Source organism: Fusarium tjaetaba, assembly GCF_013396195.1.
Source record: "Fusarium tjaetaba strain NRRL 66243 chromosome Unknown NRRL66243_c0000236, whole genome shotgun sequence".
Classification (NCBI taxonomy): domain Eukaryota; kingdom Fungi; phylum Ascomycota; class Sordariomycetes; order Hypocreales; family Nectriaceae; genus Fusarium; species Fusarium tjaetaba.
The window spans coordinates 37,345-54,099 of NW_023501432.1; the positions used below are offsets into that span (position 1 = coordinate 37,345).

The following is a 16,755-nucleotide window of genomic DNA, read 5'->3' on the forward strand; positions in this document are numbered from 1 at the left end:
ACCGATGTCTTGCTCCCTAAGGATACGGCATCATAAATGTCAATTGTGTCTCGCCCCAAAACCATCGTGAAGCTTTTCGATGTATCCCCTCCTCCAATGCCAATTCTCGGACTGCCAATTCATCGAACAGTGTAAACACCATGGCTGACAGCATGGTATCCTCTCTTGCCAACCTTCCCCGTCAACTCACTCTTCCACTCCTTGCCCTCCCCAACCAACTCAACGACCTTGTTGAACGTAAACTCCGGCTTCCAGCCCAACTCCTCCACCGCCCTGCTAGAATCATAGACCCGATCGATCCTCTTCAAGTGGCTCCACCCCTTATCCTTGAAGACCTGCACACACTCCGGCGCAACAGTCTCAAACACCTGCTTAGGGTCTCTGTCCAGCATCGCCAGCGTGTCAGCGTCGTTGGGAAAAGGCGGCGGCGCGCTGATGATGTACTTCCGAAACTGGATCTCTCTCGCTTTCTTCATAGCGCACACTGCGGCGCGGACTATGTCTTCAATGTCACAGCGACGATAAGCTAGCTCGAGCACTTTGAGGTTGTCGTCTGAGACAGCTGCTCTGCGATCTTCATCGTCATCCTGCTCTGGGAAGAAGCGGCTCGTGCGGAGGATGACGACGGGCATGTTTGTTTGCTTCTGGATGAGGAAGCATAGATCTTCTGCTGCGACTTTTGTAGCGCCGTAGATGTTTTTGGGGATGGGCACGACGGTCTCGTCGATCCAGGCGGCGGGTTGGCCGGGCTTGGGACTCAGCGCTGCGCCGAACGTGCTTGTTGTGCTGAAGAAGATGAAGCTCTCGATCTGGGCGCCGAGTTTAGAAGCTTCCTCCAAAAGAACGAGGGTGCCGGTGATGTTTGTGTCGATAAAGTCTTGCTTGGAGTGGCTCTCGACATGAGGTTTATGCAACGTCGCGGCGTGGAGGACATGCTTGATGGGGTGTTTCTGAAGAAGAGATGTCACAAACTCGCGGTCTGAGATTGATCCGACGTGTGTTGTATTCTCAGAGGGTAGGATGTCGATGCCCAGCGGTGTGAAGCCGAATGTCGGGAGGGAGAGCATGAGGGCTGTGCCGAGATGGCCGGATGAGCCTGTTACGAGGACGTTGTAAGCCATGATGTTCGGTATGGAGTTTGCAGGATGAAGTGAGGGAGGAGGAAGAGGTTATGGGTGAAGGTGAGGGTTTTGTAGATGAGGTGGGGTTTTAGTCGGCGAGTGAGTCAGGCACTAAGACCAAGAGAGGTGAATCACGAACGAGGGCGGAAAAAAGGGAAGGGATTGGGTAGTGAGGATGGATGCTGTGAGAGGGGATACAGTGGTTGTGAGATGTTGTTGTGAGATTAGGCAGGGTGAGTTTCACGATGTGGTGTGAGGCCGAATTGAGGTGTTTACAGTTGTGTTCTATAGAGGATCATGTCCTTGTTTATGCTTGTATTGATTCTGAAGAGGAAAGCATCTAAATAAGTATTCAAGAATCGCTAGATGTGTTTACATCGTTGTTGGTGATAGCTTCAGAGTGTGCTGTCAGCATACAGTCACCTTTGGTGAGTTGTGAAAATATGGTTCGATTTCACCACCCACTGTATTACATGCCGCGCGCCAATGCACAGAAAAGACCCCGAGATGATACAATGTGTCACTGAGTAATATCGGTTAAAGAAGAATGCTTTGTTCTACCAAGAATAACCATCTGAGTCTGAAGTGTCTTGACGAAATAGAAGATTTGCCAGTTTAATGCAGGCGAAAGTGAAGACTCACTCAAGCTTCCGAATCACACCCGCAATTGAACTTGACAAGATACTGACTAGTAGATGATGTTCTCTGACGATGTTCACGTCTTTGTTGTCCAATAGACTCTATATATATCCTGTGTTCACAATGCCCTCATTCTCAGCCCATGTCCAACAGCACCATCACTGCCGTAACTTGACCTTGACCACCAAGCCCCATCCTGTCTTGCCCTCCCAAATACCCATCTCGTTCTCCCGCCGAAATGTAACCTCCTCAGCCTTGACCGTCATAGTAACCGGTTCTTCCTCTTGTGCCTTTACTACTGGCGCTGGTGGTGTTGACGGTTCAGATTTCTTGAACAAGCCCCATCTTGACGCTTTCTTTGCTTGTTCGACGTGTGCTTTAACGACCTGACGGTCTACTCTTTCTGGGGATATGTACTTTGCTAGACGGACTGCCATGTCGTGGTCTGACCACCAGAGAACGTCGTCTGAAGTAGATTCTTGAGTGTCGTCTTCCCATCGTCCCCATTCGTCAAAGGCTCTGCTCTTGGGAGGTTCACTTTGTTTGACAGGTTTCTTTGAATCACCTACTAACTTGCGATCTTCTCTTACACGCACAACAGTTCGGGACTGATCTTCATCGCTAAAGAACCATCCTTCACCAACTGCTTCTTCCGGCACCATGGTCATCTCGACGACTCGTGGCGGCGGGTCCATGGCTGCTATTGATGAGAGCATATCTTCAATGTGAGGCACCAAAAGGGTGAGTATTTCACTGTCTCGTTCATCGCGCGCTGAGTTACGAACTGCTTGAACGGACTGGATGCGTAGGGGGAGGTTGTTTAGATGTGAGGAGAAGATAGTCGTGACTGACTGTCGTGGTTGTGAAGATGCTGAGGGGCCGGATTCAGTGTATGGGGGAGGAAGATCCCCGTCATCGAAGGAGTCTTGCTTAGACATGATGTTGTGTTGCAATGAGAAGAAGCCAAGTCTGGAGATTCTGCAAGACGTAGGTTTAGTCAATGCTACAACAAATGCCAAACGCCCGATGCATATACATACAGACCTAGTGGAGGCCAACAGTCAGCCCACCATCAATAGCGCTTCGGTGACCACCAAACTCAGCCTTGTATCGCCCCGTCTTCAAAAGCGTAGTATCAAAAGCGTCAAACTAGCAATCGCCGAAACCACAAAAGAAGAGGGTCACAGCCTTGGGCTGCACATTTCATCTCTGCCTGAAGGAGTGCCCGTGGTGGTCATTGGTTACTCATCGTGGCGCAGCAGAAGTGATGGTTGTTCAGTCATGCAATTTGAGGCTTGGCGGTGTCGGGACATTCCAAGAATCATCGAATCATGTTTTCTGCACGTGAGCTATTGCATTGCGGCCGGGCGTTTAGCCAAGATGCTTGATTCGGATACCGGCAGGAGAATGCTTGAGTGACAGTTTATGTTATTGATGAATTCCGCGAGGTGCGCGGAAATTAAAAAGGTGATCCGTTTACAGGGCTGTGTTGGTAGTGCTTTGCGGCTGAACGTAGGTTTGGGACAAGCTCATTGCCAATAAACGGAGTGGAACATGTCATGTGTCGAAGAGCCTTGATCCTATGTGACAATAAGGCTAGGATATTGTTTACTGAATTTATCTTGACACCCTTTGCTAAGATCCGGGCCAACTTACACGAGAGTTCACAGTTGCCCTGGAGCTTCGGTGATGCTTTAGAGGCGAACCCCACTGTAGATCACCCGAGAACGCCCAACCATCATCATCATCACGAAAGAACCTCACCAAACCCGGGCATTCCCCAAGCGGCCATCACATCACAAGCCCATCCTCTTTAATCTTATTCCCTAATCAATCTGATCACGGGACCGCATTGCATACCCGTTGTGGACATGGAATTCTTCCAGAATATGGGAATTGACAGGGGTACTCCAGACTCCGCCACCACCTCTTGGCTTGGAGCGAGGCACATTCATCATGGAGTATGACCCTTGTTGGGCTTTGAGACATGCATGTTTTGTGTTGCTGTTCCTGTGTCAAGATGAAAGCATATAAGGGAGTGTTTGTCCGCTTTGTGAGACATTCCTTTTTGATCATACTATTTAAATAATTCTCTAACATTGGTTTTAGAGATATAAACACTCGTTGCAAACAACTATAAGTACTTATACCTGGTCACATAAGACCAGTTCTATACTTCAATACCCAACTACACTTTCACTCTCTTCTACCTTCGACTACACCCAGGATGTCTTACAGAATCTCTGCCCCCGATGAGTACCTTGCCATCACTGGCATGGGCATCAAGACCGTCAAGATCACAAAAGCAACATGGGTCTGGCCTCTCCAACGATGCACACGCTTCAGGTATTCCTTCCTCCCTCCTCTTTAATTAGTCAACACTCACTAACTCCCACTCAGTATCCGCCCTCACGACTATGCCATGGACCTTCAGGCCATGACCAAGGAGAAGCTGCAGTTCTCTCTCCCCGTTGTCTTCACAGTGGGTCCCGATGTCAACCAGCGCGGGGCCAACCGCTCTGATGCAGACAGCGAAGCCGATGGTCTTGATCGCGAGGACCGGGGGGACGCTTTGATGAAGTATGCTATGCTATTGGCCAACTCTGAGGAGAAGGAGAATGTCACTCAGGGCCAGCATGTTGCCAACATCGTCAAGGGTATCATTGAGGGTGAAACTCGAGTCCTCGTGTCTAGCATGACTATGGAGGAGATCTTCACTGAGCGAGAGGTCTTTAAGAAGAGAATCTTCCGAAACATTCAGAATGAGCTGTCGCAGTTTGGTCTGCTCATCTTCAACGCCAACGTACGTCTCCCCAGCCCTGCTTGCCCGAACGATAACCAACACTCCACAGGTCAAAGAGTTGAAGGATGCCCCTAACTCAGTCTACTTCGCCTCGCTCTCCCGCAAAGCCCACGAGGGTGCGACCAACCAAGCTAGAATCGACGTCGCAGAGGCTCAACTCCGCGGTAACGTCGGAGAAGCCCAGCGCAAGGGTGAGCAAGAGCGCGAGATCGCAAAGATCAACGCCGAGACTGCTGTGCAGAAGACAGTCCGTGATATCGAGCGTGCCCAAGCAGAAGCACAGCTCGACACCAAGCGCACAGGCCTCACTCGAGATGTCGACATCGCCCGCGTCACAGCCCAGCGTACCCTTGAGTCCAAGGATGAAGATCTCAAGAAGGAGGTCGAGATCAAGCGCGCTGCTGCTGAGATGGAACGTCTTCGCGCCACAGATGTCGTCAAGGCTACCATCGCAAGGGAGAGTAAGCAACAGGCTGCCGATGCAGCTGCATACGAGGTCGAGGCCGATGCGCGCGCTCGCCAGGAGGCTAGCCAGCGCAAGGCCGATGCTGCAGCTTACCAGACCAAGCTCTTCGCCGACGCCGACGCGGCAGCAACATACGCCAAGATCACAAGGAACACAGACGCCGAGGCTTACCAGACGCGTAACGAGGCCGAAGCCTACAACTACGCCGCCCAGCAGCGCGCGGAGGCCGAGCTCGTCAGCAAGCTCCGCGAGGCAGAGGGTATCTCCGCCATGGCCGACGCCTACGGCAAGCTGTCCACGGCCTTTGGCGGTCCCGCTGGTCTGCTGCAGTACATGATGATCGAGAAGGGCACGTACGTCGAGTTGGCCAAGGCCAACGCCGCAGCCATTCGCGGTCTGGAGCCCAAGATCAGCGTGTGGAACACTGGAAACCAGGCTGGTGGTCAGGGTGGTGGTGATGCTACTGAGACGATGCGCAATGTGTATCAGATGCTGCCGCCGCTGATGAGCACTATTAACGAGCAGACGGGGATTACACTGCCGGAGTGGCAGTTTGGGAAGTTGAATGCTGGTGTTAACGCTGTTGGACAGGAGGGTGCTAATACTAATGGACACAAGAGCCATTAGGAGCTGATGGATGGATGGATATACAGCATGAAAGGAGGGACATGATGGACGATCTTTTAAGGGGCTTTTGATATCCGGCTTTGCCAAATTTCTATTTTCCTTTGTTTATAGACTTGCTTGATACCAATTTGTTAGCTTAGATTGAATACTTTACTTTAATGAACACGAGTTGCAAATACTGGTGATGTCGAGTAGAGCCACTCCTGTGAGTTGATGAGAGGAACAATATCGTAGTTGAGTCCTTTAGGGGGAAGACAAGGCAATTCAAATAAATTCTGCAAAAGATATCCTAAACTTATACTAAGTCAGCTAAGTCTTCTTTCACTTAGGCTAAATGTTTGACAAGGAGCCCTAAACCGCATTGCGCATGTGCTGCGTTGAGCGTTGGAATCCGATGTGGCTCGACAGCGCCTGTAAATCTTGCGACCTCCTGTGAGGCGTTCTGGAACAAACTGACGCTTCGAGATAGTCAGTGTCGCTGACAGAGACCTCTGTGGACTTTGCAATATCGATGGAAAGCTTCTTGATCCTCTAGTCTTGCCTCGGGCCGTGTGAGATGGTGGTTGCTCACATGTAGTCTGAAGCCGGGACCGGGGACTGAGCTTCGGCTAGCGAGCAGGATGAATCTGTGAACAGGACGTCAGAAGAGAAGCCCGAAAAGAAAGGAGATCAACCTCACGATGGAAACAAGGCTTGGTATTCTCAAGCGCTCGGTTGGGAAGATTGACCCAGGACAGCCAGTCGGAGTGTGATCGTGAAGTGCTTGCTCCGTTCAAAGGGGACTGACGAAGAACCTGCGGTATGACTCTGACCAGCTCAAGTATCTTCAGGTCGCTGAAAAGCTGTTATTGTCGGCGAGTGCACTGAGAGTAGAAACGAGGTCTGACGATGTCGGAAGAACACTGTCGGATCTTCGATTCTTCGACTTTCGCAAGGTACCCTTTCTCGATATGAGGTATTGAACTGATCTTCGTTTGTTGGAAAGGTGGCAAACCGAAGCCGCTCAGAGATAGTTCTGAGTCTCTGCGACTTGCGCCAAAATTCAGTATAGCTTTTGGCGGCGTGGAATGGGAGGTGGCTTTGCGCAACACTTACTGGAAAGAGGTCGTGAGGTGCAGCGGTTGTCGAGGGTATCATCGGGACAGGAGGAGAACGGGTTCGTGGTTGGGAGCTGCGCATCGATTGTCTGGAATAATGAATGAAAGGTTAGCCAGGTTTGCCTAACAGTGTGACGACATCACCAATGGTACTTTTCTTGAACGTGTGGGCAAAGGTTGATGTGAAGAAGGGTGACATGTTGTCGAAAGGGACCTCTTCTCCTCATGGCGAGGGCCACGAGTTGTGTTGACAGCGGTTGCTTGCTTTTACCCGCTGTGCAGGGCGGTCGGTAAGTCTGAGCATGTCCACCGAATGAGTTGGTGCGGAGAAAGATGTTCAATTCTCAGAGTGGACGGAGGTTAGTGGTAATGAGGCGGGGTGGACAGTTCACGTTGCGGAATTTACAAATGTCTCGTGGTGGGAGAAGTGTGTTCTAATTGATATCCTGAACATTAAATTGTTTGCTAGCTATGTGCGCTGACCATCCCAAACTGTCCCGCTTCGACTACGATTGATTCCTTCACCACCAACCCATCTCGCACTTCGAATCATCTCAACTCTCGCTCTTTCTGCCTGAACAGACAATTCTGGTCCCTGCAGAGAAGTGTTATTTGCAGTTGAGACTTGTGGCTGAGAGCTTATTCCGGCTGAGAGAACCTGTAATGGGTATGTGATATTGTCGAGGTGAGCGGCAGGAGTGAACCGAAGTAGTGTGAAATCTAGAGGGAGAAGACTGAATTGTAAGTTAGCGATGAGCCGATGTTAATGAAAAGGTTGAAGTGACTTACCAGTTGCTGGTGATCGCCGACAAGCCGACTTGATCCAGACTTGGATAGAGAGCGGAACTGATGTTCGCTCCTTTAGTCGTCCGTTTGGCAATTAAATGGTATGAGCTCGACGATCACAAGAACATGACTAGACAGAAATATTAGCACGAGATCGATATCGGAGAGAGGGGTGAGGAGACTTACCAATTGTTGGTGGCGTGAGATGAGTATAGTATAGTATAGTAAAAGTTGGGATAGAGAGCCGAACTAATGTTGGCTTCTCGAGTTTACCCCGGCAGAAGTGTCCTTGCTTCTCACAGTTGCGGCAGTCACAGTTGCGGCAAGTCAAGTGGAAAATACGAGATACCGTCTGGCCGCTCGGCGAATTCTTCTCTCGACACCACCCCTTCGGAGCACGGGAAGATATCGTTGATAGTGGCGGCGTTGAAGTCGCGGCACGCCAGTCTGATGGGAAATCATGATTTCATCAAGTCCTTTGTTGCGCACCCTTTGAGGTTGAACGGACGGGGTAGTCGAGTCGAATGAGTAGTTGGGTCGGTGATGACAAGCGAATGACTGCTGTGCTGCCGAGAGGCCAGGCCCCGTGGGGCTTCAATGTTGCGATCAATGGCACGGTATATATAGAGAGTCGAGAGGACACACCCCGTGGGGCTTCAATGCTGCGATCTGGCCGAGCAATGAACAATATATGACATGATTGCGGAGGCAAGAAAAGGTAAAGATGTTGATGAAGGGAGGTAAGGATGTTGGTGATGGTGGGGTGGCGACTCGAGATGACTTTGGTATCATCACAGGCTTCCCGGTACTCTTTAAGAAGCTGAGGGAGCTTTCCAGATCAAGACCGATGAAGTGATGTGTTGTTTGCAGTTGAGACTTGTGGCTGAGAGCTCAAAGCAGCAGACACAACTTAGAAGGGGTCGGCGTGTCGCAGATCTCAAAGACCGTTCCTTGTTGTGACTTTCGTAAGCTCATAAATTCGTTGGTCGTCTAGGATTGGTGCGTTCAGATGAGGTTGTTGTTCTGGGTGCCACACCAGATGCCACCCCCATCCTGGGTGGCGGCGTCCTGGGCAGCAACTCCCTTGCCGGCGTTGGCGGCCTTTTGCTTTTGCTTCAGGTGGCGGGCCTCCTCGATGGTGACCCCGAACTCAGTAGTGCGAGGCAGCATGTGAGCACCGTAGACCGAGCGACGGGCCTGGCCATGACGTGTTAGAATGAAGCGGAATGAGAAAAGAGAGGGGAGAACTTACGGCCACCATGACTCCCCCACCGCTTCTTGTTCAGGCCCCGAGAGTCAGGGCCGTCACTCACCCGCCTTGCGACGGGGGGCGAAGCGGCTCACAACCAAGTCACCAAACAATTCCAGCCAACCTGAGTCGAAACAAGCAACCGGGCCTCCCAAAAGAGAGACGCCGGCAACTTGCGCCGAAGGAGGTTGGCCATCCTTGTTGGGAATGTTCTGAAGCATGATCTGTGAAGACGTCAGTTGTGAGTGTGATGGAAGAGAGGGTGGGATGTACTTACTGTCGTCCGGGCATCACGTCCGGCGATGAGTTCGCCAAGGTCGACGATGTTGTTCAACCCACGGGAGCCACGGTGGTGGACCTCAATCTCTGGGTCCTTGTTCTCGCGTTTTCCTTGGGCAAGATGGTATTTGTTAAATCCGACCACGTCGACTAGGACACGACACTCCACGTTCTTAGCCAGGCGGCCCTTGTAAGGCGGCCAGTCACCCAGTATGTTGGGGAAGAGAAGTCACCCAGTGTGTCGGGGAAGATGTGAACAGAGTAAAGTTGGTGAAGATGTTGACGAGGCGGGCTGGGGGTTCAGTGTGAGGTTGCCGGAAGTGTAATCTGTGTCTGATTGATCTGTCAGAGGTCAGGATTGATTGCGAAAGAGGCAAGGGCAGTATGACTTACCGGCTGAGATGTCCATACCCTGGCTCAGAGCGACAAGTGCATTCTTTCCCTTGAACCTCTGATCGATGGGCTGGAAGGAAGAGGCCGTGGCCGAAAGAGTGCTGCCCTGAGCAAGGCCACCATCAACGAAGGGGTCCTCGGAAGCCTGGCTCTGGCCGTCGAGCCAAAGGCCCTTTCGGAACTTCTGCACTAGGCAGTCCTCTCCCCAGATTGCTTGACCGGAAGCCGGGCGCACCGCATATGACGTTCTCCGGCACCAGAGGGAGTTGCACTCCCTCTGGTGCCGGAGACCACAAGAAGGACGGGCAGTCACTTCAAGTGGCTGGCCCGGGACCCTAGATGAATGGTGAGTATGTGTGCTCGCGTCTCAGAAGGGAAAGGGAATCAGTGAAGCGCGGAGCACCGCGTGGATGGAGGCAAGGGAAGAGAGGAAGGGATTTGGTGAGAAAAATGAAGAGAAGCTCGAGATGTTCTCACGATAAGAGAAAAGGAAATGCAGTGACTCACTGTCGGTAGGTTGAGCCGTGCAGGACCCGGGACCAGACGCCATTTGCGGCTCTGTATATATATATTGGGATTTGTTGAGGATAATTATATTTGATGTGATAAAAGTATTGGAGGACAGGGGATAAAAATGTTTGAGGATGAGAGAGGAAGAAAAGAAGAGATGGAGGAGAAGTGGGAGGGGAAGAATATAAAGGCCCAGCAACCGACCTGCGTGAGGGCTTCTGCCCTCTTCCACTGGCAGCGTGTCTCTGCCAGTGGCAACAATGGCACTACGCTCTCATTCACTCGTGGGGAGCTCCTTGTGTCACCGGAAGGGAGCTACAGTGGTCGTTAGTTCGTTGTCTGGCCCCTGGGGAGACTTCCGGCACGTATCTAGTCACCTGCGAGCAGCTGATGCCTTGAGCAGACCCCCCAACACATTTCTCAGTTCTGTACTATTCTATTGTTCAGTTACTTGAATGTGCATCGTGTGATTGGAAGGTTTGGACAATAAGTTCACTTTGCTATTCTCCTCGCAAATGCAATTTACTGGTAGCTTGACACTCAGAGATCTATGGATACACTCCTCGCCAATGGCGTGTGGGAGGCTTTGGTTGGATCTCAAAGCGCTGCAGTTGGCTTCTCTGTGTATGAGGGCGGCCAAGGTCATTTGGTAGAATCACTCGCGTCTCTGCACAAGGTCCGTGTTCGCGTTCTGGCACTGCCCTGGACTAAGGGACACTCCGTGTTTAAGACCACAAGCAAAACGGTACCGCCCCCACTTTAAGACATTGAACCTTAGAGATCAAGATGAATGCTGTAAAAGAGTGCCAAAGCTGTATTTTGAGAGTTCGTGTTATGTCCTCTCTGCCGCCCCTTGTCCACCTCATCTTGACCGAGGTACCCCTTTTGACTTTCGCCGAACAACACACAACATTGACAACCTTGACACTTCCAATCTAGCGATCAACTGGACTTAGAACGAATACATGCACTGAATGAAAAGGAACCCTGGCTCAAACGAAGTACAAATCCCAACACCGACGGTCGTGAGCTCCGCCACCATGTTGGCCACAACCAAGGGATGAGCAACAGCCGCAACAACAGCCGCAAAACACCATAGAAGCATCTAAAATCAGTTACAACCACATTTCGTGCAATTTCGCAGCATATAATCTCATCGCTGGCATAAAAGTGGCCTCTGCCCCTTTTCACATCGTCCTCCGACCTTGACCACCTCCGACCTTACGAGACATATGGCATCAGGCGGTCTAATCACAATAATCAACAAGTCACTAGAAAGCGCGCAAGCCATTGGATCTTGCATAGAATTGACTTGGGTTGGTTGGGCGCTGCTCAGTCTCATCATGCTGAACACAGCCTTAGCCCGCGGCTCCATTGAACACTTGGACGTGGAGGGGACGTGGAGGCTTTGGCGTTATTCAGTTCACTCGCGGTATCTGACGACATTGAACCGGAGCTGTAAGATCCCCTTTCTCTGTCCCTGTTGTAGCTTTGTTGACAAAAATATCTGATGCTGACCTGGATTCAGGGGCTCCCAATAAGAAGCGACATTTCTACGCCTTATATCAATCTCACACTTGAACGAACCCAACGCTTTCGAAGACCAAGGAGCGCTTAAGACTGGATAGGCTCTGTATCATGAGGTATCTTGGACGTGGGGAGAAGGGACATGGTGTTGGCTTGCAGCAGGTAGTGGTGGATAGCGAACCTTGGATGCCGAGATGCGCGGTCTCTGAATGTAGATTTCGTCTTGAAACAAAACATCAGTACATTGGAAGATCGCGGATCTGCTTCGTCTTCGGTGGGGTGGTCAGAAGATGGACCTTTCTGCAAGCTTCTTGAATCTAGACATTACCCACTGGCACTTGAACAAGTCCACGAATATCCACTACGGGTTTGGTGATGGAGATCACAAGTAGCTCTGGTCTCACATTTGTGACAGTAGTATTGTGAATTGATCTGAATTGCTGCATTTTGAATGAGGATGCTTCAGAAACTGGTACTGCCAATGAACAGACGAGCACTTGTTCGTCTGAACGTCTTGGACATATCAGACGAGATCATCGTGTTCCTGTCTGCAGTGAGTTGATCTCTTCTTGTTAACTTGCCCCACTCATCGACCTCCATCAGTGCAGGCCAGGCCACCCAGGGGCCTTCTACTAACACCCTGCTTCCACTGACAGCCCGCCCCACGAAGACAGCCCGGCATCGATACAGGCGCCAGAGGTCCTTGATATCCCAACCGACAGACCTCTTCGCCGCCTGAATAGCTTTTCGGCTCAAGAATTCAGATTGCTTCATCGAAAGGGATCTGCGACTTTATATCACACAGTTTCACTCGGCTACCGATCTTCCAAGACGAATTGAACATTCAGTGTCACTCGAACCCTTGAGTTGAAGACGGCTTCCTTACCTTAGTTGGAGTTTGTACTTAGCATCTGGTTCAACTCGCCACGGATTTGCCGCCCGTGAGCATTTACAAGTCGTCGCCTTACGAGTGGAACTTTGCCGCGAGTGCCATCAACAAGGGTTCGCCATGGAATATGATACGGCGCTTGAAAGAGGGTCTCTCTATGATACACCTTTTTATCTCGGACTCTTAGCAATGGAAGCTCTCGGAAAGAGGTGAGTGAACATCTTCGTTTCATGTTCAAAACATGTTCTTATTAACCTTCTGTTCAGAACAACACTCGACTCAGCTGAAAACGTCCCAAACTTCGAACAATCGACACAACCGAATCCGACTCGACGATGATAGCCTGCCTGGGACAAGACTTAGAAGCATGATGAACCCGAGAGATGAGCCGACACATTCAGAGTTCTCAAGATGAGGGTCATCAACGCGGTCAAAGGCACCCGAGAGCCAGAGACTTAATCCAGGCTTGTGCGTGCCGCTATTCAGAGAGGTCGAATCCGAAGGCTCCCAACTGCTTCAACATTGAACTCTCAAAGAGTGACCGCCGCGCCTCCTCTCTCTGGGGCAAAAGACGAGACTACCATCATCTCAACGGGAAAGCGACGACGCCGTCAATGGCACGCCAACTTCACGCTGATATATTTGCCACACTTCTAATACTTTTCAGCAGATCATGAGTTCAATAATGAGATATCCAACAAGCCCAGCCAACACGACTGCGCTGGCGCCGAAGCAGCAGCCATCAATTCACTGCTGCCTCTACCGGAACCACCTCTTGACCGCTACTTCACGCTTAAGATGTAACTCAAGGAGCATCAATTATGCTTCCGAAGCCAGTAGTTCACCCACAATACTTTTGGGATAGCCTCCGCCGGCCTGCCTCAGGGGCGCTGTCACCTTAGTGACATATGCAAGCTGGACGAACCACTTTTTCTTCGTATTGTGGCTTCTTATTACGCTCCCACTTGTACTCGGTTACCAGCAGCGTACGGCTTCTTGGAGGCGGAAGGGAGTTGTCGAGCTTCAAGGATCCGCGCGCTGACCAACATTCATGGCAACATCTTCAACATCTAAACTAGAATCTCAGAGACATCGGCAGTCCCTTTTTGCGACCCCACTTCTGACAGGGCGATAAAGGTTGCTTAAAAAACTTCAAGCAGGATGGGATTCTTGACAAGAAGCCCATTTTGAAGGCATTCAAGAAAGACCTCAACGCTCATTGCCCCCTCGACTAGGTGTAACGCGAATTATGGGTGGATATCGATACGAGAGATGGCTGTCAGATCATCGAGAGAATTCGATTTCCGTGCTGCATCTCCTTCCCCATGGTCCTCCTGGCTCGAAAGGGGGTTGCTGTGTATCAGTCCAACGCACTCGACGGAAACTCGACATTGTGACCCAGAAACAACGACTGTTCGAAGGAGCCAAGATGCTATCGACGCTGCAGTCCAAGATCACAGTATGTCACGCCCCTTCTCTTTACCCCAACTTGCGCTTATTCGATAGCAGCCCCCCTCCAGAGCGCCGGTGTCACTTGGTGAGATCAAGTTCCAGTCAACTGAGAACTGTTGTTGAGAGAGTGGCGCAGGTTAGCAAAAGTACCAAGGGCACCGCCGAGTGAGAAGGTGACTGGTCTCCAGGGGTGGCCGTCTCCCGTGGCGACACGGAACGCTTTCGCAGCCTGTCCGCCTTCACAAGGGTCAAACTGTTACGCTCAGCAAAGAATTCTCCTAGCCGGTCTTGGTGATGATGAAAATGACGATGCCATCAATTTGATCAAGAGTCTTACACTAACGTTGTTGGTCCTCATAGTGTTCCCACTTCGCGTCGTTCCCGGCATCCCGCATCATCTGCACCGAGCCCAAACCCATCCCTACTGCTATCGTTTCGTCCAATTCGCCGTGGTCACGGACAAGAGAGCCTGAGTGGCTGTAGCATCAAATGAGGTCGCCCAAGGGTTGAACTTCAGCCTGCTACAGGCAACTCTATCCCTCCATCGCGCATCTTCGATATCCGCCTCATGAGCCTCTTGGAGCGCTACAAGCTGTTCATATCCATGTACCCCAGCAAACCGAGTCCTGCAGCGTCAGTAGCTCAGCCAGCGACATCGCGCAACCTTGGATCAGCTCTCCAACAATGACGGTCTCTGATCTCACCTTCCGAAACTCCTTCTTGGTGGCTTATCGAGCCTCTGCTGAAGAATGAGCCCGCTCTTTAGTCGTTCCGAAAGTATGGGGTCATCAAGCCAAGGGGTATCAGACCTCATGATGAACATTGAGCGCTCAAATACGGTTGGCCGACAATGGTTTGAAGCATATAAGACAAATTGGGGGGCTTCTAACAGGGTGGTGGCGGCGTCTCTTGAGGAAGTCGTGTCAGTTTCAAGCAATTCCCCCAGATATCTCGTCGTTGGAGACCAGACCGTGGAAGAGGATGAAGGTGTAGGGATTGATGATGTAGAGAGGTTTCGCGCTCAGGTGGCGGAGTGTCAGACATCATGCAAAGGGCCAGATAGACTTATTCACTCAATATGAAAGGTAGAACCGATGAGAAAGTGCTTGTGATATGGGGAACATGTACAAACAAAGGATGGGACTGTAAGTTATGCGCGCGGTTGTTCTGGCCAATCATGTGTTCTGGAGCGGCAACTGAACAGGGGATCATGGACTACATGTCGTCTTTGTCAACCGTTTTTGTTCATGGAACAGGATGAGGTTCTTGTCCCTTCAAATTTCTGAATAATGAATGAAGACATACTAAATTCCTAAATTTACTCCGAGGAGATAGTATAACTTCTTTTACTCGCCATGCAGTTGTGTGTTCTGTTGCAAGCTGTGTGGAGAAGAATTACATGACCGTCTGCTCTTGGTGAACCTACCCTAAAGACTGTGTGATTGTCCATCATGCCTTTTAATTTCAGGAAAATACGTTTACATCTTTGGGGAAGTCACTCGTAATGATGTTTAAGATGCTCTGCTGGGGAAGTTTATCAGACTTCATATGTGATTTCGAGTCTTTATCGCCATTATTGTCCTCATGTATCGTTTTGACATTAGTCCCGCATCTTTCTTAACCGACATTTCCTACCACTCAACCACAACACCACACTGGATCGAGCGGACGACTTAGTACCCCCAGAACATCAAACTACGCTACAGATGATGCTTTTCTCTCCATAGCGCCCCCTCTGGCGAAAGCGTGTGTCGCGACCTTCCATTGTATGCACCACGGTGAGTCTCTTGACTTCACCAACTTGACGAGACTCTACAGACGACTCTAGGGGCTCGCACCGTGTTCACACGTCCATTGCGACTGTGGCCGACGAACGGTGATTACCTAATTATCTACAGAGCGACCGATCCCAAAAGCGCCGCCACATATGCCGTCCCTTCACTTGAGCCCTTCTACTTGATGACTCAACCTCGGAACTCGAACAAAGTCCAATACCGAAGGCAGCCGGGAAGAAAACCAAACATTCCACCAACGACTCCAATGGGATCCCCATCTGCATTCGAAACATAAACAGAAACAAAGGTATTTAGTCAATATCTCTGAGCGGTAAGCCCTCTTTTTGGCTCTGAAGCAACGTGCGCCGACAACGACGTTGTTGCAGACCTGACGAAAAGCTGATCCGCTTCCAGTAAGCCACTGAGCCCTCGCTCAGAGTATCTGTCACAGTAGGGCACCCCCGGAAGAGAAGCAAGCGAGCTCAACGGCGTAGTTGGAAAGCTACATGGAGTCGGACTTTAGCTACGAGCGATCAAGAGAACCGCGCCTCCAGCGATGCAAGCGGCTTCCGCTGCCTCAAAGAGACCCCGGCAAGAAACCGATCAAGGTATCAGCCCGAGAGGCGAGATTTAATGCAGAGATCACCAAGATGAAAGATCACTTGGGTGTTTTTCATCGTTGAATCATATTTTGCAGGTACGTCACTTGACACGACAATACTTCCGCCATACTGACTTTCTCTTCTCCTAGACAAGCTGTGTTTCTTTGCTTGCAAGTTGTTTTCGGGGTGATCGGCGCCACATGTCCTGCCTTGGGCATCTAGCTTAATAAAAGTCTTTTTCGGGGGAATGATTCTTGTTTCCAACATTGCCTTAGTTTCAGGAGGTCTTGAGTGTGAGAATGGTCGACGGTTCCTCAAAGAAACAATGTACTCTATCTCCATGAACAGTAAACGCTGTCCCGTTCTTTGCTGAAAGCAAGGCACTCTCCCATGCAGCCTCCGGCCCCGCCCCAGATGCTGGAGACGTGTTATTCAGGCTCTGGCCACAAGGATATTCATGACGTCAGACAAAGAAGCACACGGTGATGTCCATCGTGGGTCAAAATCATTTGTGAATGAGACAGTGCAAAAAAGAGCCCA

The 16,755-nt window shown here is 50.7% G+C and overlaps 4 protein-coding genes across 4 annotated transcripts; 1 reads left to right on the forward strand and 3 right to left on the reverse strand.

Moving 5' to 3' along the window:
- Positions 1-119: 119 nt before the first annotated feature.
- FTJAE_10185 (UDP-glucose 4-epimerase) lies at positions 120-1,121 on the reverse strand (the record flags this gene model as incomplete). The annotated part of the gene is made up of 1 exon (XM_037343001.1): positions 120-1,121. One exon carries the CDS (start codon positions 1,119-1,121, stop codon positions 120-122), a length of 1,002 nt encoding a protein of 333 aa, XP_037202762.1.
- Positions 1,122-1,918: 797 nt separating this feature from the next.
- Positions 1,919-2,698, reverse strand: FTJAE_10186 (uncharacterized protein; the record flags this gene model as incomplete). Its single annotated transcript, XM_037343002.1, has 1 exon — positions 1,919-2,698. One exon carries the CDS (start codon positions 2,696-2,698, stop codon positions 1,919-1,921), a length of 780 nt encoding a protein of 259 aa, XP_037202763.1.
- Positions 2,699-3,987: 1,289 nt separating this feature from the next.
- On the forward strand, positions 3,988-5,656 carry FTJAE_10187 (flotillin; the record flags this gene model as incomplete). The annotated part of the gene is made up of 3 exons (XM_037343003.1): positions 3,988-4,106; positions 4,161-4,563; positions 4,613-5,656. The coding sequence occupies 3 exons, from the start codon at positions 3,988-3,990 to the stop codon at positions 5,654-5,656; spliced, it is 1,566 nt and encodes a 521-aa protein (XP_037202764.1).
- A 2,888-nt stretch (positions 5,657-8,544) lies between these two features.
- Positions 8,545-10,616, reverse strand: FTJAE_10188 (mei2-like protein; the record flags this gene model as incomplete). Its single annotated transcript, XM_037343004.1, has 7 exons — positions 8,545-8,736; positions 8,884-9,012; positions 9,066-9,254; positions 9,301-9,359; positions 9,461-9,795; positions 10,348-10,406; positions 10,497-10,616. The coding sequence occupies 7 exons, from the start codon at positions 10,614-10,616 to the stop codon at positions 8,545-8,547; spliced, it is 1,083 nt and encodes a 360-aa protein (XP_037202765.1).
- Between the last annotated feature and the right edge of the window lie 6,139 nt (positions 10,617-16,755).